This window comes from Rhinatrema bivittatum, chromosome 4, assembly GCF_901001135.1.
Source record: "Rhinatrema bivittatum chromosome 4, aRhiBiv1.1, whole genome shotgun sequence".
NCBI lineage: Eukaryota > Metazoa > Chordata > Amphibia > Gymnophiona > Rhinatrematidae > Rhinatrema > Rhinatrema bivittatum.
Window position 1 is genome coordinate 62,626,866 of NC_042618.1, and position 23,160 is coordinate 62,650,025.

Genomic DNA, 23,160 nt, shown 5'->3' on the forward strand with positions numbered 1-23,160 from the left:
AATGCGGAGCCTTCGCGTTGTGCCACGGGGCCATCAGATCCATGTGGGGAACTCCCCACGTCCTGCAGATGAGGAGAAACGCTTCGTCCGCCAATTCCCACTCTCCGGGATCTAGACGATGCCTGCTGAGAAAATCCGCCTGTATGTTGTCGACCCCGGCAATGTGAGACGCTGCTATGCTGCTGAGATGTTGTTCCGACCAGGCCATCAACATGTGCACCTCTTCCGCCACCAGCGGACTTCTCGTCTCGCCTTGACGATTGATGTAGGCCACGGTGGTGGCGTTGTCCGACAGTACCCGGACCGCCTGTCCCCGCACCAATGGTAGGAAGGCTTGGAGAGCCAGACGGACCGCTCTGGTCTCGAGGCGGTTGATGGACCACTGAGCATGTGATTCTGACCAAAAGCCTTGTACCGACTTCCCTAGGCAAACTGCTCCCCAGCCGGGGAGACTGGCATCCGTGGTCACCACCGTCCATTCTGGAATGAGAAGGGAGACGCCACAGAACAGATGACTTGGATCCAGCCACCAAAGAAGACTGGACCGTGCAGGTGAGCGAACGCCCAGGGTACCAACGTGAGCGTTGAAGCCATAGACCCCAACACAGTCAGGTAATCGCAGACTCGCGGACGGCGAAGAGACAACAGACGCCTCACCTGAGATTGCAGCTTGCGAATCCGAACTTGAGAGAGGACTACTTTGCCCCGATCCGTGTCGAATAAGGCCCCCAGATATGCCAAGGACTGAGTGGGGTCCAAATGACCCTTGTGGCAATCGACCACCCAGCCCAGGGGCTGCAAGAGCTGGAGGACCCTGTCCACCGCCCGTCGACCCTGACTCTCGGACTTCGCCCGAATCAGCCAATCGTCTAGGTAAGGATGAACCAGGAGACCTTCTCGTCGCAGCTGCGCCGCCACTACCATCATCACTTTTGTGAATGTCCGAGGCGCCGTTGCAAGGCCAAATGGGAGCGCCCGAAACTGGTAGAACCTCAGAAAACTGCTGGCACGATGGCTGAATGCCCACGTGAAGGTACGCCTCCGTGAGATCCAGGGAAGCCAGAAATTCGCCCGGACGCACCGAAGCGATAACTGACCGAATCGTTTCCATTTTGAAGTGGGGAACTCGAAGACATCTGTTTACTCCTGTCAGGTCCAGAATTGGCCTTGAAGAGCCGTCCTTCTTGGGAACCACGAAGTAAATGGAGTAACGGCCCGTGCCGCGCTGATCGACAGGGACGGGGGATATGGCCCCCCAGCTTTCCAGCCGACGGATGGTGTCCAACACCGCTGCCCTCTTCCCGGAGGCCTTGCAAGGCGAGACCAGGAAGTTGTCCGCTGGGATGCGAGCAAAATCTAACTCGTAGCCGCGTCTTATCACGTTGAGGATCCACTGATCCGACATCACCTTGGTCCATTACCGGCCGGACTTCATTGGGAGGGCTTGGACCCCGCACCCAACAGGGCTCCGGCTTGCCTCCCGTAACGTTTCCCACGAAAGGACTGCTGTCACTGAGTGTTCCGGGAAGGAGATGCCTATACGAAGGTCCGTCGGATCTGTGAGGGCGCGATTTCCTGGGCCCCCGAAACCGGGACCTGGCCGGAAAAGAGGACCGCGCTCTGGTCCTATCCTCGGGCAGCTTGAATGTCCTGTTCTCTCCCAGAGAAATCATCAAATTATCCAACTCCTTACCGAACAACAACTTCCCCTTGAAAGGTAACGAACCCAGATGGGCCTTGGAAGAGCCATCCGCCGCACAGTTGCGCAGCCACAGGAGACGGCGCGCCGAAACTGCAGCCACCAGGGACCTAGCCGAGGTGCGCAGAAGGTCGTGGAGGGCGTCAGCTCCATAACCTATTGCCGCCTCCCATCTATCAGCCTGAGACGTCTCTTCTGCAGAGAGGCCCGCATTCGCCTGAAGGACCTGGGCCCAGCGTAAAATAGCTCGCATGGCGAAGTTAGTGCAGATTGCGGCCCGCTAGGGCGGATACCTCAAATATCTTCTTGAGCTGCACCTCTAGCTTCCTGTATTGTATATCCCGAAGGGCCGCCGCCCCCGTGACCGGGATAGTGGACCTTTTCGTCACCGCGGAGACCGCTGAATCCACCTTTGGAAGTAGAAGAAGCTCCAGCGCCTCCTCCGGGAGCGGGTAGAGCTTATCCATGGCTTTGCTGACTTTCAACCCTAACTACGGGGTATCCCACTCCCGGAAAAATATATCCGAAGAAAAAATGAAAAGGAAAAACCACCGCCGGTCCCGTGAGACCTAGCAGAACTGGATCCATATTGGCCTCCTGGCGGACCACCACGGGTGGAGCCTCTATCCCCAGCTCCTGGAGGATGGCCGGGATGAGTGGCGATAGCTCCTCTCTGCAGAACAGGCGGATTACCTTGGGGTCATCCCCGTCCGCAGCCTGTGTGCCTTTTCCCCACGACGGGCTGGGCGGCGTCATCCGCCCCCGTCGCCTCGGCCCCCCTCGGGGGCTCTTCGGGATCAGCAGTATCCACCGTGGAGGAATCTTCGGAATCTGACTCCTGAGGTACGCCCCGGGGCCGCTGTTTCCCTCGTGAGGGCTCCCGGGCGCGCACCGCGGTCTTTTTCGCCTTGTGCTTACTTGGTGGGGCCTGGTGGAAGCCCTCCTCAGAGCCCCCCCCTCGGGAGCGCGTGCTACGCTTGTATTTAAGTACCTTGCGCAGCAAAACCGTGAAAATCCTGCAAAAACGAACCCGAGTCAGACGAATCGGCCCCGGAATCCCCCCGGGGCCGAAGCCCCTCCGCGACGACCCCTCCCGCTGCGCCCCGCTGTGGGACTAACACGGGAGGTAGAGCGGAATCGCCCGCCGCGGTCCGCGTGAATTCCCTGCCGGTGGCCAAAATGGCCGCCACTCCCGCGCTGAGCGGGAACATGTCCTGAGGCCTATCTAATTGGCCTACCCCTCGCGGCGGCGAACACGCGCTCCGGGCCCGAGCCCCTCGCGATGCCCCGGACGTTCCTTCACCGCCCGGGATGCAGGCCGAGCAGAGGCCCTCCCGGGACAAACACACGCGCGCGCCGATCCGCAGGCCTTGCAGGGAGAACCGCGCGGCCTGCCGGCGACCGCGGGAAGAAAAAAAACTGAGGCGCGCGTCAAAATTAATAAAAACAAATTCGGCGACCTTCCCCCTGCCAGCGGCGCCCCCCTGCGTGAAAAACGAAGGAGCAGTGACGCCTAAGCAACGGAAAGCCGGCCGCAACAAAATCAAACAGAAACAATTTTTTTTTTTTTCAAACGCTGACGCTGGCCGCTGTCCCGGGTCCTGGAGCCCTAGTCCTGCAGGGGTGAGTGAACCGGGCTCCCCAGTGTCACCCCTGACGCTGCCACTAGACCAGCCGGGTCCTCGACCCTGGCAGCGGCCTCAACCGGGGGAGGGTAGTCCCCTCAGGACCTCTCAACCCCCCCCTGGGAGGCAGGGCACCCGAGACGAAGGATTAAAAGAAAAAACAAAAACCCAATTTAGCATAAAACAACTAGGCCTAACAAAAACTAGCCCAAAATTCAAAACCTGACTAACCACCAGAATCAGGTCAGACAGGGCTGTGACCAGACCTGCACCATCTACTGGAGACAGAGTAAGACTGAGGGGCTGTGACTGGCACAGGGGCATATATGGCTCCGCCCACAAGTTTTAGTCTGTCTCCATCTACTGGTGCGGAGTCACAACCCAGGTGTCCTGGACTGATCCTGGTACGTACAGGGAATGTATTTATTTTTTTTTTTCATAAACTAACTAAATTCCTTGTTTTGTTTTTGGCTTGTTTTTTTTTTTTTTTACACAACTAACTAACTAAGACCAGACTGTAGGCTTTGCACCTCCACCATCTGCTGGAGACAGAGAAATACTGACAGACTGTAGGTAGCACCTCAGGGTTTAGGACAGAGTCAGTCAAAACTTCTCTGCCTCCATCTGCTGGAGGGGAGGCAAAACCCAAGAGTCTGGACTGATCGGGGTACGTACAGGGAATAGAGAATTCTCTGTGGGATGTATAAATGAAGGGTGGACAACGGATGAATAAATGAAGGGAGGACTATGAAGACATTGGATGTATATTGAAGGGAATGATAGTAAGTGGATTTTATGAGAGCTGATGTGGATATATAATATAGGTCGAGTACATGTATATTTATGATGTTTACTGAATCATTGATCATATCTAGCAAAAAGTATTATGTTATAACAGGGATATTTGTATCTGACCTAATATATTTTTAATGTGTGTGAATGTATAATGATGTATGAGTGTGATAGTTTTTATTTGTATAGATAGCATTTTTGTATTTCATTAATAAATAAAATTGAACTATATTTAAGATTGTATTTTCTCTGTGGGTTGGCACGTAGTAGTAATATAAGAGAAAATAAAATTGCCTTCAGTGTTGTTAATATAAAGGTACTCTGAAGCATTTTGCTTAGATTCAAATATATGCTCATCACACACAAGTTACCCTTTGCGGTCTCTGGCTGAGCCATTACGGAAAAAAAAAAAAAGGAAACATTGATATTCAAATGGGTTTGCCCAGTTAAGTTTGTGACTTAGCTGGACAAACCCCATTTTTTCAATTTATGAGACCATTGAATGGATAGGTTTTAGCCAGATATGTCTTTACCCGCTAAAACTTACCGGGACAAAAAGAGGTGCCAACGAGGGCATTCTGAGGGCAGGGCTAAAGTTTAGCCAGGTAGCGCCAATATTGAACGACTCCTAGCTAAATTTACTTGAGTAACTCTAGTGGCAAGTAGTTTCCCAGCTAACTTCACTTGGGTATATTCAGCAGGTGACTTACTCAGTTAAGTCTCGCTTGATATCCCAGGTAACTGTATCTGGCTAACTTTCTGCTCTTTCTATGGCTCAATACTGATTTTATCATCTTCACACAGCATGTTACACAAAGGTCAACCTCCAACTTGAGGCAAAAAACCTAGAATCAGCTCTTGTAAAAGGTCTCCATACAGTGCAGTTATAAAGCATTCCTCACTGGCAGGAAGAGGAAGGGACTGATAAAGGTTGGGTTCACAGTTGCTCATGGGTTTGGTCTCATAAATCATTAGTGCTGGATACTTTTATACTTTACATGCCTGTCGGGAAAGGGAACAAAGCAAACAGTAGCATAGCCTTTAAGTATACTACAGCACAGTCCTATACCATGTTGTTCTAATTCAAGTCTTTCAAAACAGTTCAGTATTTAGAAGTTGCTACTTATGTTCTATGAAAAAAGTAGTAATCTACATGCCTATAAAGCTCCTGAGATTTAGTTCAAATCTCTCCTACTGACTGTCAGAGGAGAGATTTCCCACTTACAGCTGGACTTTATCCAGCTGTAAGTGGGAAATAACATTCTTCTTTCACCACCACCCCTTTCCTTTGCTTTTAGTTCTTGGTCTGTATAAAAGTTTCCAAAGGCAGGTGGCCTTGTAGTTCAGGCTGCAGTGTTATGATTGGGGGTATCCAGATTCAGGTTAGTCAGGCTTAGGTACATGTGCAAAAGTGGTGATTGCAGGCCTAGGGAGGCAAGAAAGACAGCTTTTACTATGCTGATGACGACCCCTGCCAGCCACAGAGTGGCAATGAGGGTGTGCCCTGGAGGTGGCGCCCTACAATCCTCAGATATATTGCTAGGGGGTGGAGGAGGAGCAAACTGAAGACAAGAGGCTGATTTTCAAAGAGGTTAGGCTCCTAACGTTTGGAGTTAAGTTCTTAAATTGGCCCTTCTGAAAACTTACTAAGGCTGAATGTCTGAATTAGAGAAATTACTTACCTGATAATTTCGTTTTCCTTAGTGTAGACAGATGGACTCAGGACCAATGGGCATAGTGTACTCCTGATAGCAGATGGGAGTCTGAGTCAGATTTCAAAGCTGACGTCAGCCTACATATACCCGTGAAGCATGAGAAGTTCTTCAGTATTCTCCTCGAAAAGCAATTGTGAATATATGTGTGCTTTAATAACTTGATTAACTAGGACTGGTTCAACTGATTTCCAAACTGGAGACCGCCAGTGCACTCAACCAGATAACATCAACACCCAGCAACTATGGGTGTCTAGAACTAGGGGTAATACCTGGCTTACCCGTACTTGTCTTGTTATCGGGGTTTTTCACCTGAGGTTTCCAGATTCCGGGCCAGTCGTGGGCAGTATGCTGAGTCCATCTGTCTACACTAAGGAAAATGAAATTATCAGGTAAGTAATTTCTCCATTTCCTAGTGTGTAGCAGATGGACTCAGGACCAATGGGATGTACAAAAGCTACTCCCGAACAGGGCGGGAGGCTGCCCTTGGCCCACTTAGCACTGCCCTTGCAAAGGTTGTGTACTCCCGGGCCTGGACATCCAGGTGGTAGAACCTGGAGAAGGTGTGTATGGAGGACCACGTTCCCCCCCCCCCGACAGATCTTGGTTTCCACTCAGAACACTGCCTGGGCCCTTGTAGAATGGGCCTTGACTCGTAGAGGTGGGGGTTTCCCTGCCTCTATGTAGGCCGCCTTGATTACTTCTTTGATCCAGTGGGCTATAGTTGCCCACGAGGCCGCTTCCCCCTGTTTCTTCCCACTGTGAAGGACGAATAGGTGGTCAGTCTTTCGAACAGATTCCGATCTTTCCAGGTATCGGACTAGGAGTCTGCCAACGTTAAGATGGGGAAGAAGGCGTGAGTCTTCCGCGCCCTTATGTTCGTCTGGAGATGGTAGCGAGATGGTTTGGTTTAGATGAAATTGAGAAACCACTTTCGGTAGAAAGGAGGGGACAGTGCGAAGCTGTATGGATCCCGGTGTGAACCTGAGGAATGGTTCCCGACAGGATAGTGTTTGAAGCTCAGAGATGCGACTGGCTGAACATATTCCCGCTAGGAATGCAGTCTTCAAGGTCAGAAGCCATAGTGACAGACCGCGTGTTGGTCTGAAGGAAGTTCCCGCAAGGAAGTCTAGTACTAGATTGAGATTCCATAGGAGTACCGGCCCCTTTAGGGGTGGTCGATTTTGTTTGACCCCTCTCATGAAACAGGAAACATCTAGATGGGTTGATAGACTGATGCCGTCCACTTTGGCTCTGAAGCAGGCTAGTGCAGCCACCTGAACCTTGAGGGAGTTGAGAGACAACCCCTTCTTTAAGCCGTCCTGCAGAAATTCCAGGATCATGGGGATTTTGACTGTCCGCGGAAGGATCGTGCGGTCCTCACAACAGGCTTCGAATACTCTCCATATTCGTATGTAAGCTAGACATGTGGAGAACTTGCGTGCTCGGAGCCAGGTGTCAATCACTGCCTTAGAGTATCCGTTCTTCTTCAGGTGAGTCCTCTCAATGGCCAGACCGTAAGAGAGGATAAGTGCTAGGTGATGCATATAGGGAAAAATAACCCATGCTATAATTACACAATGTTGGGTTCCATATTAGGTGCTACAACCCAAGAAAGAGATCTAGGCGTCATAGTGGATAACACATTGAAATCGTCGGTTCAGTGTGCTGCGGCAGTCAAAAAAGCAAACAGAATGTTGGGAATTATTAGAAAGGGAATGGTGAATAAAACGGAAAATATCATAATGCCTCTGTATCGCTCCATGGTGAGACCGCACCTTGAATACTGTGTACAATTCTGGTCGCCACATCTCAAAAAAGATATAATTGCGATGGAGAAGGTACAGAGAAGGGCTACCAAAATGATAAGGGGAATGGAACAACTTCCCTATGAGGAAAGACTAAAGAGGTTAGGGACTTTTCAGCTTGGAGAAGAGACGACTGAGGGGGGATATGATAGAGGTGTTTAAAATCATGAGAGGTCTAGAACGGGTAGATGTGAATCGGTTATTTACTCTTTCTGATAGTAGAAAGACTAGGGGGCACTCCATGAAGTTAGCATGGGGCACATTTAAAACTAATCGGAGAAAGTTCTTTTTTACTCAACGCACAATTAAACTCTGGAATTTGTTGCCAGAGGATGTGGTTAGTGCAGTTAGTATAGCTGTGTTTAAAAAAGGATTGGATAAGTTCTTGGAGGAGAAGTCCATTACCTGCTATTAAATTCACTTAGAGAACAGCCACTGCCATTAGCAATGGTAACATGGAATAGACTTAGTTTTTGGGTACTTGCCAGGTTCTTATGGCCTGGATTGGCCACGGTTGGAAACAGGATGCTGGGCTTGATGAACAGTATGGCATTTTCTTATGTTCTTAAGAGAGAATTGATTTGGGTCTTCGTGGAGAATCGGTCCTTGTCGGAGCAGATCCCTGTGTGGAGGAAGGCACAGAGGGTCCCCCATAAGAAGTCTTCGCATGTCTGCAAACTTGGCCTTCTTGACCAGTCCAGGGCCACTAGAAGTACTTATCCCCTGTGGTGTTCTATCTTGCGGATGATCCTGCCCAGTAATGGCCATGGGGGAAAGGCATACAGCAGGTCTTCCTGTGGCCAGGTCTGGACGAGGGCGTTGATTCCCCAGGATTGCAGTTCTCGTCTGCCGCTGAAGAACTTGGGAACTTGGGTGTTGGACCGGGTTGCCAGTAGATCCCCAGTGGTTTACTATCAACTGGAAGGCTGCGGTCGACAGCGTCTATTCCCCTGGATCTAGGCTCTCTCTGCTGAGGTAGTCCGCAGAGACATTGTCCTTTCCCGCGATGTGGGAGGCTGAGATTCCTTGCAGGTTTGTTTCCGCCCATGCCATGAAGGGGTCTATCTCCAGGGACACCTGTTGGCTCCTGGTTCCTCCCTGGTGGTTGATATAGGCAACTGTTGTGGCGTTAGTGGATCCAGAACCCTCTACTGGCTGTGGGGGGGTCTTGCTTAGGTTCCCCCCTGAGCCTCTTTGCACTGCTGGCATAATAAGAACATAAGAAATTGCCATGCTGGGTCAGACCAAGGGTCCATCAAGCCCAGCATCCTGTTTCCAACAGAGGCCAAACCAGGCCACAAGAACCTGGCAATTACCCCAAACTCTAAGAAGATCTCATGCTACTGATGCAATTAATAGCAGTGGCTATTCCCTAAGTAAACTTGATTAATAGCCATTAATGGATTTCTCCTCCAAGAACTTATCCAAACCTTTTTGAACCCGGCTACACTAACTGCATTAACCACATCCTCTGGCAACAAATTCCAGAGCTTTATTGTGTGTTGAGTGAAAAAGAATTTTCTCTGATTAGTCTTAAATGTGTTACTTGCTAACTTCATGGAATGCCCCCTCGTCCTTCTATTACTCAAAAGTGTAAATAACCAAGTCACATCTACTCGTTCAAGAACTCTCATGATCTTAAAGACCTCCATCATATCCTCCCTCAGCTGTCTCTTCTCCAAGCTAACAGCCCTAACCTCTTCAGCCTTTCCTCAAAGGGGAGTTGTTCCATCCCCTTTATCATTTTGGTTGCCCTTCTCTGTACCTTCTCCATCGCAACTATATCTTTTTTGAGATGCGGTGACCAGAATTGTACACAGTATTCAAGGTGCGGTCTCACCATGGAGCGGAAACCACTTCAGGTTGCACAGCTCTCAGGTGGCAGGTTGGGCAGAGGGCTTGTCCCTTGATTTTCTTGGCCGGAGGTGCCATGACTTGTGTGCATGGAGTGATTCAAAACTCGTCTGTGGCGTTGGTATGCATGCCGGGAGGCTTAATTGTGCGCTCCGGGTGCACCGATGATGTGCATGTGGGATGCACATGCAGGCTACCACTTTTTGCGCCTGGGTGAGATGTGCGTGCCGCTGTGTGCATGGGCCTATTTGTGCTCTCGGGCCGTTTATGAGGGCCACTATGTGCCCGGAACCGTAGTGCGCGCAAGTCTGTTGTGCGCCCAAGCTCACCGCTGAGCGCACGGCTCAGTTGTGCAGACAATATGGCGGTCAAGGAGGGGAAATGGTGCAGACGACCATGCAGGCAAGATGGCAACCCCCCCCGGAGGGTCTCCACACTTGTGGACCCTCGCACCAGATCGGGGTCTAGCTCAGGGGGGAGCTGCTCAACCCGATTTAACAGACGCTGGAAGGGACGATCTGTGCGGCAATTCGAGCCTCAGAGACCGGAGACTTAAAAGGAGGTTTCTACCTTACCTGGTCTCGGCATTTCCCGGTCTCGTGCCGGGCGGTGTCCAGCTGCGGAGGAGAGGGAAATACCTTCACTGCTGCGCTTGATTCAAACACCCGCTGCCTCTAAGCCACCCTGGGGGCTAAGTCCATGGCGGGAGCCGGCTACCAGACTGAGGCTTACCTCTGAGGGATCTCGGAAATCACCTCAGGAACTCTCGACTGGGGGAGGGACCCTTAGGTATCACTGCAGGAGAGCGGGGCTCATCTTCTTGAGGTAAATTTTCTTTCTTTGTTTTAGAATTGCTAACACTATTCTAGTGTGTGGATGTGTCCCTATCTGCTTTAGGAGAAGGAGACATACTGAAGAGCTAAGCATGCTGCATGGGTATATGTAGGCTGATATCAGCTTTGAAATCTGACTCAGTCTCCCATCTGCTATCAGGAGTACATTATACCTATTGGTCCTGAGTCCATTTGCTACACGCTAGGAAATTAGGAACCTAGTTCCATTAGGCTCCCAAGTTTAGAATCCTAAAAGTGGGTGGCTACAGAGGCAGAGTTAGGGTAGGGGAAAATGTTAGGAGCCGGGCCATAATATGTTATTTGAATTTATGTTATTGTATTTGTATGTTTTGATATGTGGTTGTTGTTATTATTTAGGAGAGTTGTGGGTGGATCCTTAGACCAGTGGCAGATGACCACGCCCCCGGGGGAAGATCCCAAGAGGGACCACCAGTCAGGCTCAAAGTTAGGAGACAGACACACACTAGTTCTTTTATTAGACAGTATACTGAACCACCAGAGGTGGCAGTAGTGAGCTGGAATGCCCGGCTGGGCTATAGTCCCTCAGATACTGGAACAGCGATCCCTGGAGGCTGAGCTGTAGAGAAACTGAAATATAGTGAGTAGGCAGGGTATGCAGGGTTCATGGACAGAACCTGATGGTAACACTCACACAATGTCCCATAGAAGCCCAGGAGCTGGAATGAAGTAGGCCCTCGAGGAGCGAGTACCTGGTTCCAGGGAAAGCTCTGAGAGAGCGATGGTAATTCACAGATGTAGTAGGCAGCGATGACTTCCAGGCAGAAGTGAATTCTGAAGAAGTCCGGGAACGACGGCCCTCGAGGAGCGAGTGCCAGTTCCAGACTGCAATCTACAAAGTAAGAGAGAACGAGGCCAGAGAGGAGCGGGTACCCCGGGTTAGTCCGAGGAGGCAGAGTAGCGTAGCTAGAACGAATGCTTATCCGATATCTGTATCCTTACTAACTCGAGTTGTTAGCAATTCAGAGACCTTAAATATCTGAAACGGATGATGTCATCTCAGGGGGACGCCCCTGAGGTTCGCACCACTTCTGGTACTTAAGGCGGGGCTGCGCCACGCGCACGCCCCTAGGCATCAGGTCAACATGGCGGACTGCAGTGTCGGGCCGGTCCAGGGACACCGGACGAGGATTGCCAAAGAACGCTGCGGCAACCAGCCTTCCATCAACCCCAGAGGGAGTCACCAATGCAGTAAGGTGGGCGGAGTGGAGAAGTCGGGCAGCGATGGTCGCAACAGTACTCCCCTTCAAAGGGCGATCTCCTCTTCGGGTACCAGGTTTAGGTTTTGAAGGATGCGCGAGATGGAACTGATGAAGCATCTCTTTGTCCAGGATATTGGTCTGAGGCTCCCAAGAGTCTTCTTCGGGGCCTGAACCTTCCCTCATTAGAAGGTATTCAAAAAGTCTTGCCTCTTTACGAACATCCAGAATCTCTTCGACTTTGTAATCTAAGTCATCTTTTGCACTGATGACAGGTGGATCTTGAGTCTTGGAAGAAAATTCGCTGAGTATGTTGTTGTAGATGTCAGCAGCAATGGATGAGCTGCTGGGGACGTCACTGAGATCTTCAGTGGAAGTGGCGAAGTTGGGGAACGTCTAAAGCCCACTTCAAGTTGTAACACAATAGTGGATCTTCTAATTTGATGAATCGACTCCTCAGGTCTTCCACTAGACATCTGAGAATGAAGTTGCCTCCTGCCCCCGAGTCCACCAGGGCAGGAGTCTGAACCGTGATCGGTCCGTAGGTCAAAGAGACTGGGAGAGAGAGCGGAGGAGATGTCGCGGTATGGTCTAAGAACAGTCCTCCTGCAGGACTTAGGCCCATCTGTTTCCCGGACGAATGGAGCATGAATAAACATCATGGCCGGGCTGACCAGAGTACATGCAACAGCCGGGCTTCTTCCGAAATCTCTTCTTTGAAGTCAAGCGTCCATGACCAAGTTGCATAGGTTCATCTGTAACAGCAGCAAGGATTACTGGAACCATCAGAGGTGTAGAGATAGCACTGGCCTGTTTCAACCTGGATAACACCCTAGGCTGGAGTTCCTTCACCTTGTCCCGGAGTCGTTGATCAATCCGAGTAGCCAAGGCTACTACTTCGTCCAGCGAGTCAGGTGTTTGGTGACCAGCCAGCTCGTCCTTTAAACGGTTATCCAGACCTCTGCAAAAGAAAGTCTTGAGACATTTGGGATCCCAGTGAAGTTCTACTGCAAGAGTTTTGAACTCTATGGCGAATTCAGCCAAAGATCTGTTGCCTTTCTTCAAATCCACTAAAGCAGAACCGGCTACAGAAGTTCGAACAGGGTCATCAAAAACGGATTTAAACAAGTCCCTAAATCCTTCTATGTCCTGCAAAATAGAGTCCTTGCATTCCCACAAGTGGATGCCCAAGACAGGGCCCTACCATCCAGGTATGAAAGGATGTAGGTAGTCTTGGAGAGAGCTGTAGGAAATAAAGACAGCTGTAAGGCAAAGTGCTTGCAGCACTGGTTCAAAAAGCCCTGGGTCTTCTGGATTTCTCCGGAAAAGCGGATTGGAGCCGCCAGTGGTACAGCAGTCTTCAAAGTTACCTCCGGTAACTGACCTTGGTTGGAGGCTGTGTCTTGAACTTTCTGAGTGTGTAGCTGATGAAATGCTGCAGTAAGTTTCTCCAAGGCGTCTTGCTGCTCCACAATGCGCTGGGCCAGGCCCAGTATGGCCTGCAAGGCATTGAGGAACGGGTACCCCTGGTTAGTCCGAGGAGGCAGAGTAGCATAGATAGAACGAATGCTTATCCGATATCCGTATCCTTGCTAACTCGAGTTGTTAGCAATTCAGAGACCTTAAATATCTGAAGTGGATGAAGTCATCTCAGGGGGACGCCACCTCAAGTACCACTTCTGGTACTTGAGGTGGGGCCGCGCCATGTGCGCATCCCTAGGCATCAGGTCAACATTGCGGATTGCAGCATCGGGCCGGTCCGGGGATGCCGGACGAGGACAGCCGAAGAACGCCGCGGCAGCCAGCCTTCCATCAACCCCGGAGGGAGTCGCCAATGCGGTAAGGTGGGCAGAGTGGAGACTTCGGCAGCTATGGTCGCAACAGTTGTTCACCGTTCCGATCAGCATTTGCTGTGTGTATGGTATATAAAAGCTGGAAATAAACAAAATAAAATATTCAACTTCAATTTCCTGGACAAATCTTTGGTTTCAAAATTCTCCCTCCCTCTACTCTCCATTTAACTTACTACCTGCATAAAATTTAGCTGGATTAAAAAAAAAAAAAGAGGCGGTGGTGGAATTGTTCCAGGGAGGGGCTTAACCTTAGCCAATATGCAGTGCTATCCAGATAACGTTATATGGGTGAGTTTAATCATGGTGAGGAGCAGGTCTACAGTCATCTGGATAAGATTAAACCTAACTGGATATATTCAGCAGGACTTAACCAGTTAAGTTTCTTGCTGAATAACCCAGCCAAAGTTAGCTGGGTACGTTTACCTGGCTAACTTGCTGCTGCCTGTACTACTCAGTATTTATTTATTTAAAAAGTCTTATAATCTGCAATTTCCAACTGAACAGTGTTCCATGCGGAGTACAGATTTACACCCTTAGGTGCTTAGCATTGATTTTCAGCACTAGGCACTTACCTTAGGATCCTAAATCTAGACAAATGAATTACAGTCCTAAATTTAGGAGAATTTTGAGCTGAAAATTTAGGCCCCTAAGTTCCATGGAGAATAGATGCCTAAACTTAGGAGCTCAGCAATTTTGAATACTGGGGTCAAAGAAAATAAGTGTGAAAGAAAAAGAAAAAGCTACCCCCCACCACCACCATCTTAAAAATAATACATGCAATGTTGGGTTTGACCAAGAGTCCATCAAGCCCAGCATCATGACTCTGACTGGTGCCAATCAGGATCACTATGTATCTGACCGATCCCAAAGAGTAGATCCATTTCTTGTTGCTCATTCCCAGGAATAAGTGGTGGCTTCCCCTAAGTCTACTTGGCTAAGGAGAAATTTACTCTTACATGATAATTTCCTTTCTTGAATGCAGCCAATCCAGTCCAGATGCATGGGTTATGCTCCCCAACCAGCAAATGGAGACAGAGAACAAAAGGCTCGCTGACATCACCCCTTATAAAGTCCCTTGCTTCATTCAACCTGCCAGTATTCTAAAACCCAAGGGCTTCAAGGGAACAAGGCACAAAATAAACAGAACACTCAACCTTCAAAAAGGAACTTAAGGAAAATTCTCATCTGATCAGAACCAAACCTGGTTCTATCCAAACTGTGATCTAAAACTTCTCTTCCAAGGAGTACCAGAACCCAGAACACTCCAAAATACACCACAGAATAAAGACAAATTGTTCTTCCTGCCTCGGTCTCTGGCACTTCTATCCACTAAGGGCATCAACTAAACTGATGGTCCCACCAATGTCAATGGCTCGGTATCCATTGGTATGGTTCCTTCGATGCCAATGCTGCCAATGCTGCCAATCCCGATGGCTCAGCATTCTTCAACCCGAAAAGCTGATCCATCTTGAGTCTAAGCAGATGGCCCTTCGAGGTCATCTGGGTGCATAAGTGGCAACCCGCAGATGTCATGCAATGCCCCCAGGCAGAGCAGAGGACATCTCATGTGGATCTGTGATGGACATGGTCCTCTGGCACAGAGGGCATTGCCGAAACCGGCTATGGCCATGGCTGACAAAAGAAGAGGGGCACAAAGCACAAATGATGGCGGCAGAGCGCAGATGGCCGGTAGGCACCGATGCACCACTATCATGGGGAATCGACAGTGAAAGGAAACTTACCTGAATCGTCGCTCCGGTGGAGCGCACTGTTAACCTGCATTTGGATGTGCGTTTGACGCGCTAGCTTTACCTCTTATTCAGTAAGGGGTAATAGCGAGTTGAAAACACGCGTCCAACCCCCCCGAAACTAATAGCACCCGCAACATGCAAATGCATGTTGATGGCCCTTTTAGTTATTCCCGCGCAATACAGAAAGTAAAATGTGCGGCTTGGCTGCACATTTTACTTTCAGTAATTAACGCCTGCCCAAAGGCTGGCATTAATTTCTGCCGGCGCCAGGGAAGTGTACAGAAAAGCAGAAATTAAGCATATAAGCATAGCGATATTAAGTCGGAGGCCCCAAAAGTAAAAAAAATAAAATAAAGTAAAACTTAAAAAAAAAATTAAAAATTGGCCCGCGGCCCAGAAGTCGCATTCTCAATTATGCCGGCTTCCGTTTTCCGAACCCGTGGCTGTCAGCGGGTTTGAGAACCGACGCCGGCAAAGTTGAGCGTCGGCTGTCAAACCCGCTGACAGCCGCTGCTCCTTTTACCGCAGGCCCTCATTTGCATAGGCCACCCTCCTGAATCGCGCGCCCAGGAGAGTGGCCTGTGCGCTCGCCGGCTCTCCCACGTGTTTTTCTGTATCAGCCTGATAGCGAGGCTTTCAATTCTGCAGAAGAGAAACTGGAGAGGGATCCCACATGACGCATTGTATATGGCATGCTCAGTGTGCCTAGTCAAAGTCCTACAAACTTTACGTCTTCCGCATCAGGGCTCCATCTGATGATGTTACTCATGTGTGAGGACTACCATCCTGCTTGTCCTTGGAGAAAAACTAATTCCCCTCCCGCTCAGGCTCAACTAACTCCCCTCTGGGACTGGGAACCCTCTCTGTGAGCGAGCTTTCCTGGTACCAGGGGACTGGCCCTAAGTCTCAAACTCTGCCTGAAGAAATCCTGCTGCACCACTAGTCCTACCATCTCCTGGAGGCAGAGAAACACAGAATTGTTCCTGCGCTGCACCACCTCTAAGTAGTGGTGGAGATGTCATCCAGGAAATCTTTTTTTCTCTGCCTCTATCTGCTGGTAGGGGTACATAACTCACTTGCATCGACTGGACTGGTGTAGCAGGATAACGTGGAAAATGGTACTGACTCAAACTTTTATAACTATCCCTTTTAATTTTTTTCTAACTAATTTCCTCAATCTATCATAGGCTCCCTTTTTAAAGTTATATGCTACTGCAGTAGTTTTACTTAATATCCTCCCTCTAACAATTATGTTAAATTTTATTGCATTATGATCACTATTGCTAAGCAGCCCCACTATAGTAACCCCTTTTACCAGGCCCTGAACACTAGATCTAAAGTTAGTTCTAGGGCCAGCTACTCTATGAAGCAGCTGAAACAGATTCCCCCCACCCCCCCATCAGGCCCTTCCCAAAAAGTTCCCTAGTTCCTAATGAATCTAAAGACTTCCTCCCTGCACCACTGTCTCAGCCAAGCTCTGAGACTCCGGACCTCAGCCTGTCTCTGGGGTTCTGTGAATGGAAGAATTTCTATGATTATATGTATATTTCTAAAATATTAAATAGTTGTAATTCAATTTTAATGAAAAATGCTGTATAAAGTTAAACTATTATTTCATTTAGAGTTAGAAAAGAACCCTACAGGGTATAGCCAGATAGCAAAACACCGCAAAACTTTCTTTTTACTTCAATATCCACACTATTACCTGCACATCTGGTGCACTTTCAGGAACTCTTGGCATTGGAGCTCTCTTTTGTGCCTCCCTGTCACCCAGAAGGATTGCAACAGTCTCAGCGAGGGCCTCATTCACATACTGACGAATCAAGTCTGAATCCACAGGAACACCGGCATTGACAAACAGCTGGAGTCCTCCACCACCTGCTGCTTCCACTGGAAAGGAAGCAGACAGCACTGAAAACACAAAGCTGTAACACTCCAAATCAGAGTCAATGCTCCAGTCAGCAGTGCCGCAAGAGCTCCAGAATCAAAAAAACTTCACTTTACACTCACCAATGTCTGAGACTACACTTTCCTCACCATCTGATGTGCCTGCATTAGGCATGGTCTTTGATTGGACAGGGAACATCCCATTGATGATCTGTGCCATTATCTCTTGTTCTACCCTAAAGGGAAAAACAGATTGTGACTGCCTTTCTCTGTATAGGTTGGAATTCACTTATATGTTCTTCAAGCTACATAGTTGTTTTAGGCATCTTAGGCATTGTGTGTGTGATAGCCCAAAACTACACAAACATCTCAGTGTAATGATTTCATCTCAAACCTTAGCTGTGCTTCACCCACCATTAGCACTGGTCAAAAGAAAGTCAGACTCGGAGCACATATGAGATTAGTGTATTCTTAATTCTCCTTGACCAACATGCCGGAGGAAAGTAGGGCCCAGATTCTGTTAGATCTTTCCCAAATTATTTCCATCACTTAAAGGAAATAAGACACACTTATTTGTCACTGTTATCCATTTTAAGCTGTTACAAAATGAATGAGAATCCAGGCAGAAAACGAGGCCCTAGACTTTAGAGATTATTTACTAACAATACAAGCCCTTAATAATTTTACGGGGTAGATTTCCTCTCGCGGAGTCTGCATGTAGTGCTCTGTATTATTGGATCTTTCTTCCCTGTAGACTCACCAGCTAATCAGTCGGTTCTCTAATGTTTCCTTCTTTTTAATGATCCCGTCTAGAAGATCCGCTGTGGGCTGAGGAGCAGACACAGTAGGGGGAAATGGAAGGCCACTGTATGGAGCAGACACTGGCTCGGACCAGCCATTTAACTCCAGGACTGGTTCAGGTATTTCATCTTCCTTTTCTTGATACTAGGAGCAGGAAAATAAATAAAATAAAAATAGAACTGTCTACTTTGCATCCTCAAAGTCGCATGACAATGCTACAGGGAAAACCATAGTCTGTTCTGCTGTGTGGATAAAGTTGTAAAATCCTGTCATTTGCTATAGTACTTCGATTTCTTCACTTTGCTTTTCAGAAGTGGCTAATATTTCATCATTTTGTTACACTTTGTCTTAGAGAAAAGCACAGAATGTTGACCCTCAGCCAAACAGCAAAATGATGCTTTTATTTTGCTATTTTATTGGAGCAGACAGATTTGAGGGCTTGGCTGTTAATACTACAGAATACTGTGAGGAAAGGGCCAGATCAACATCTGCAACAGATGTGCAATTGGTTCCACTCAGACACAAGTCGGCTGCACTACAAAGGCTGAGTTTTCCTCACTTAACCCTGTTACTTGGACACGTTCATCTTCTCGAAGCTTTGTGGCATTCCACGTACAGTATTCATTACAGGATGCTGTGACCTCCCTATAACAATCCATTTGCGCTGCTCTCCCCTCTAGAGAGCAGAGAATCTGTTCACATGCGACTTTTCCAATAACATAAAAAGCAACAAATTAAAAGCACACATGGAAGGCTCATTGTCAAACCACACAATTAAGCTCATATTTCCTGCACATCCTTCTCCGATATTTCTTCAGGCACTTTCCGAGTAAAATCGCTGCCAGAAACATGCCCTTGCTTTTTGATGCTTTTTCAGCATTTCTACCATCCCTAAGGATTCTTTAATCCTGGGATACTTTTACTTTCCTTCTACAGTTTTCAGAACAGAATGCTTCACGGGCCAAACATGCGCTGAGTGAAGAATGGTTTGTCAGTCCTCGGCTCCTAGTCAAGAAGGTAAAAGTGCCATCTTGTGCATAATGCAAACCTGGAATTCTCTAAATTAGAAATCCAGAGAGTAGAAAGAACTTTCTGGACAATTCCATAACAATTCAAGATCCCAGGATTATTAAAGTGAATAATACTATTCCGGATATAAAGTGACTTTCTGCAAAGTGCTTTATTGATCACTACTAGACCTCATCTATATACCTAACAAGGACAAATAGCTGAAAAAATTATGTTGAAATCTGACCCCGAAAATACACATTTTCAGCCTCACTACCATTGCTCGAGCATTCAAGGTGAGCCAATAAAGGAAAATTTGACTGATCTGTGGTACTACAGGAATGAAAATTAGCAGGTAAGAACCAGAATCCTGGGTTTTGCCTTCCTGCCAGCAGATGGAGTCAGAGAAAGTTTCACTGGCACTGTACATAACCCAGTGTGCCACCTGCAGTCCCTCAGTATGGACCTGTACCAAAGCCAAGATGACAGCAACGACCATAAATTATTTTTTTTTTAATTTATACTTTATTAATTTTTCAAATGCATAACAATATCCAACAGTGTGAATACAGAAACAATAAACTAGTATAACAGCTGTAGTTGTCTTTCCTTAATTTGATTGACAAGATGACGGTACCAGTTATTTCCCTCCCCCTTCCCCAAAACTCCCATCCCCTCCCTCCCCCTTCGCGGTATATTGCTATATCTCGACAGCAAAGTCCATTAAGTGTGTGGTATATAAGTGTAAGAAACAGAAATATTGGAAACACAATGTTAAGAAAAGCATGATAAGGAAAACATATAACCCATTCTATAAAGGAGACAGGCACACGATAATATTATATTATAATATACATATATAATATCACTTGGATAACCATTTCTCAAGAGGGTGCCATATCTTCAAGTGCCTCAGGTTTGATTTTTTTTAAGTTTTCTATCCCCATGTAAATCGTCCAAAGATTGTATAATCTCGTCCGCAAATTGCCTTCGGAGGGCAAATTATCAGATCTTCACAGCATAGACAATTCACAATGAGCAGCAATAATAAGGTGAGCAAGCTTCCATTTATCCGATGGGATATCGACAGGTAAGTTCACGAGAGCATTCTCAGGAGCCAGGAATATTTCTTCCCCCAAAATTTGATTTAAAATTTGAGTAATATAAGTCCAATAGGTGACTTCTTTAAGACAGGTTCACCACATATGGTAGAATGTGCCTATCTATCCATAGTCCTTCCAACAGAGAGGATCATTTGCGGCCGCAAATTTATGGAGTCTATCCGGGGAATAATACCATCGAAATAAGATTTTATAACAATTTTCTGCCATCAGTCCAAGGTGAGTAGGAGGAGCCGAGAGTAGAGAGAGGTAGGTGGGGTGAAGCCGTCGAAGACTGACGGACGCAACAGTAATAAAGTTATAAATCAGTGATATCGCCCTCTTAAAGGTATCTGCGCGGATCACATTTGTGTTTTGCCCATTCCCAGGTCATGGCTAATCCCCTGCCAGGAAAAGGTGTCGAACCTGAAGGTATGCAAAAACATCACTCTGTGGCAACTGATATTGCTCCTGTAGCGATTGAAAGGGAATTATTGCTCCCTGTACCCAAAGCTTTCCCAGACAGCCAATATCTTTTGCTTCCCAGGATCGAAAGGTTTTCAAGCTGGCCTCCTGTAGATAAAAAGGCATTAGCTGCCATGCTGGAGCTATAAAAATATTTCAGTTCCCCCACTATATAGCTCTTCCATGTCTCCCAAATTGTGATAGTGGTTTTAACTGCTAATGGGATACGTCGTAATAAAAACCATGACCTTTGAGGCAGCCAGAGGAGGGCTCGGAGTGGCATTTTGCCTAAGGACTGTTCAATAACCCCCCCATTGTTTTTGCTCCCCTTTCCGATGCCAATCAAGAGCCGCTCTAAGTTGAGCCGCCGTGTAATACCACCGTAAACTGGGAACTCCTAACCCTCCCCTCAGTCTGGGTCAATACATAACAGTTTGGGATATTCTTGGGGGCCAATAATTTAAGGTCTATATTGATGAGGGAGAGCGGGCGGTAAGATCCGCAATTCGTTAGGGTTTCGCCCTGGTTTTCCCAATATAGTGATTCCGGCTGTATTAGCCACCGCTCCTAGTGACTGCCCATCCCTCAGGTAATTGAAAAACTTCTGCATTGGAGTCAATAGCACAGATGAGAATTTTTTGTAAAATTGTGGGGTATATCCATCTAATCCCGGAGCTTTATTAGCCTTAAGACCCTTTATGGCCTCTAAAATTTCTCCCTGAGAAATCTTTTTCCATATACTCTCGCTCCTCCTCTGTCAGGCATGGAAGATCTATTTCCTGTAAATAGGTTTCAATATGATCTATTAGAAAGGAGAAATTGGCATCACAAAGATCCCCATAGAATTGTTGGAATCTGTGTCTCATGTCTGGGGGAGAGGTGAGTACGCTCCCATCTGGACCTTTGACCCAGTAATCTGGGATTGAATTTGCTTTTGTTTCAAATATCTAGCTAGCAATCTCCCCAACCTATTGCCCCATTCACATTTTTCCTGGGTTATTAAAGACAGTTTAGCTCTGATTTCTGTATCCGCCATTATTTGTAACTCGTCTCTAGCTTTCTGTAATTTCACATATGTAGCCTTTGCTAGCGTTTGTCTATAGGTCTCCATCAATTTCCCAATTTATTTATTTATTTATAACCTTTTTTTTATACCGATATTAGTGGCGACATCATATCTGTTTACAGCAGAACGGCAGGTGGAAATTACAACAGGTATCGGGGGGGGGGGGGGGGGGGGGGAATGGGGATTACATAGGAACAAAGAAATTAGCAAAGAAATGTAACCAGTATCCAGGAAACATCAACTACTTGAATAACAAAATGACAGAGCTATGTACAAGGATTCAGCAAAAGGCTGGCATGGCAGGAAAAGGGAAGAGCGGAAGGGCGGGTTATTGAGGGTACGCTTATTTGAAGAGCCAGGTCTTTAAGTTAGCTCTGAATTTAGAGGAGCATGTCTCAAGCCGCAGGTTAGTAGGTAAGGAGTTCCAGTGTGTACGTCCAGCAATGGAAATGGCTCGTTCCCTCGTGCAGGTGAGGTGAGCTTTTTTTTAGGGCGGGCACATGAAGGGTCCCATTATTGGAGGCTCTGGTGAGGTGCTTCGAGTATATGGGTTGGAATGGTTCCTCAAGCCAGTTGGAATTGTGAGCGTGTATGGCTTTGTGGATCATGGTAAGAGTTTTATAGAGGATGCGAGATGGAATCGGGAGCCAGTGCAAGTCTTTGAGGATGGGAGTGATGTGGTCATATTTACGGGCATTGGAAATAGTTCTCGCTATTGCATTCTGAAGCATCTGGAGGGGTTTTAGAGTAGAAAAGGGGAGGCCTAGGAAGAGTGAGTTACAGTAGTCAAGTTTTGTAGAGAGGGTGGCTTGGATGATGGTGCGGAAGTCTCTGCTGTGAAGTAAGGGTTTTAATTTTTTCATCACATTGAGTTTGTAGAAGCCTTCTTTGAGGATTTTGTTGATATTTTTTTTAGGTTCAGTTGCTGGTCAATTTGAACCCCTAGGTTTCGTGCGCAAGGCTGCATGAGGTGGGCATTGTAGGCAGGATCATTCGCAAGGGCGGGTTTGGGGGGAAAATGTTGTGAGGTGAGGAGCAGTTCTGTTTTAGAGGAGTTTAGGGCGAGATGGAGATTAGAGAGGAGGGTGTTGACGGAGGCTAGGCAATTCCTCCAGAATTCAAGGGCGTAGGTTAAGGAGTCGTGAACGTGGATAATGATTTGCACATCATCGGCGTAGAGGTAGAATTTGAGGCAGAGATCTGATAGAAAATGGCAGAGAAGGGTGAGGTAGATATTGAAAAGGGTGGATGAGAGGGAAGAGCCCAATTTCATCTAGCAGTGCTTGTTTTGCCTTTTGCTTTTTGTCATGTGTTCCCTTTGAGATTAGATGACCCCCTCACTACTACCTTCATACAATCCCAGATTACCCCAGGATCTCCTTCATTAACTTTTAGGAATGAGGTGATATCCCCTTCCAGTTTTTTGCAATATAAGTCATCAGATATCAGGGAGTCATTTAATTTCCATGGACGGAAGCTTCTCCCTTCAGCCAAGTCCCCTAGGTCTAATCCTATTAGTGCATGGTCAGACCATGTTATGGGATCAATATACCCCCTTGCTTACCCTCCCAAGCAATATCATTTCAACCTAATAGTAATCTATACCTGAATATGATTTGTGTGTGTGTGTGTGGGGGGGGGGGGGGGGGAGAAAAAGGTAAAACTTAA

At 47.6% G+C, this 23,160-nt stretch overlaps 1 protein-coding gene across 6 annotated transcripts in view; it reads right to left on the minus strand.

The window, feature by feature from the left end:
* Positions 1-23,160, minus strand: part of KIAA0586 (KIAA0586 ortholog) — a 299,701-nt gene that overhangs the window by 146,982 nt on the left and 129,559 nt on the right. For all 6 annotated transcript variants that reach the window (XM_029598209.1, XM_029598205.1, XM_029598206.1 and 3 more), the window contains 3 exons: positions 17,813-17,997; positions 17,176-17,288; positions 16,871-17,055 (listed from right to left, as the gene is read on the minus strand). In XM_029598209.1, the coding sequence (XP_029454069.1) occupies positions 16,871-17,055; positions 17,176-17,288; positions 17,813-17,997 (483 nt within the window). The remainder of the gene's footprint in view (positions 1-16,870; positions 17,056-17,175; positions 17,289-17,812; positions 17,998-23,160) is intronic.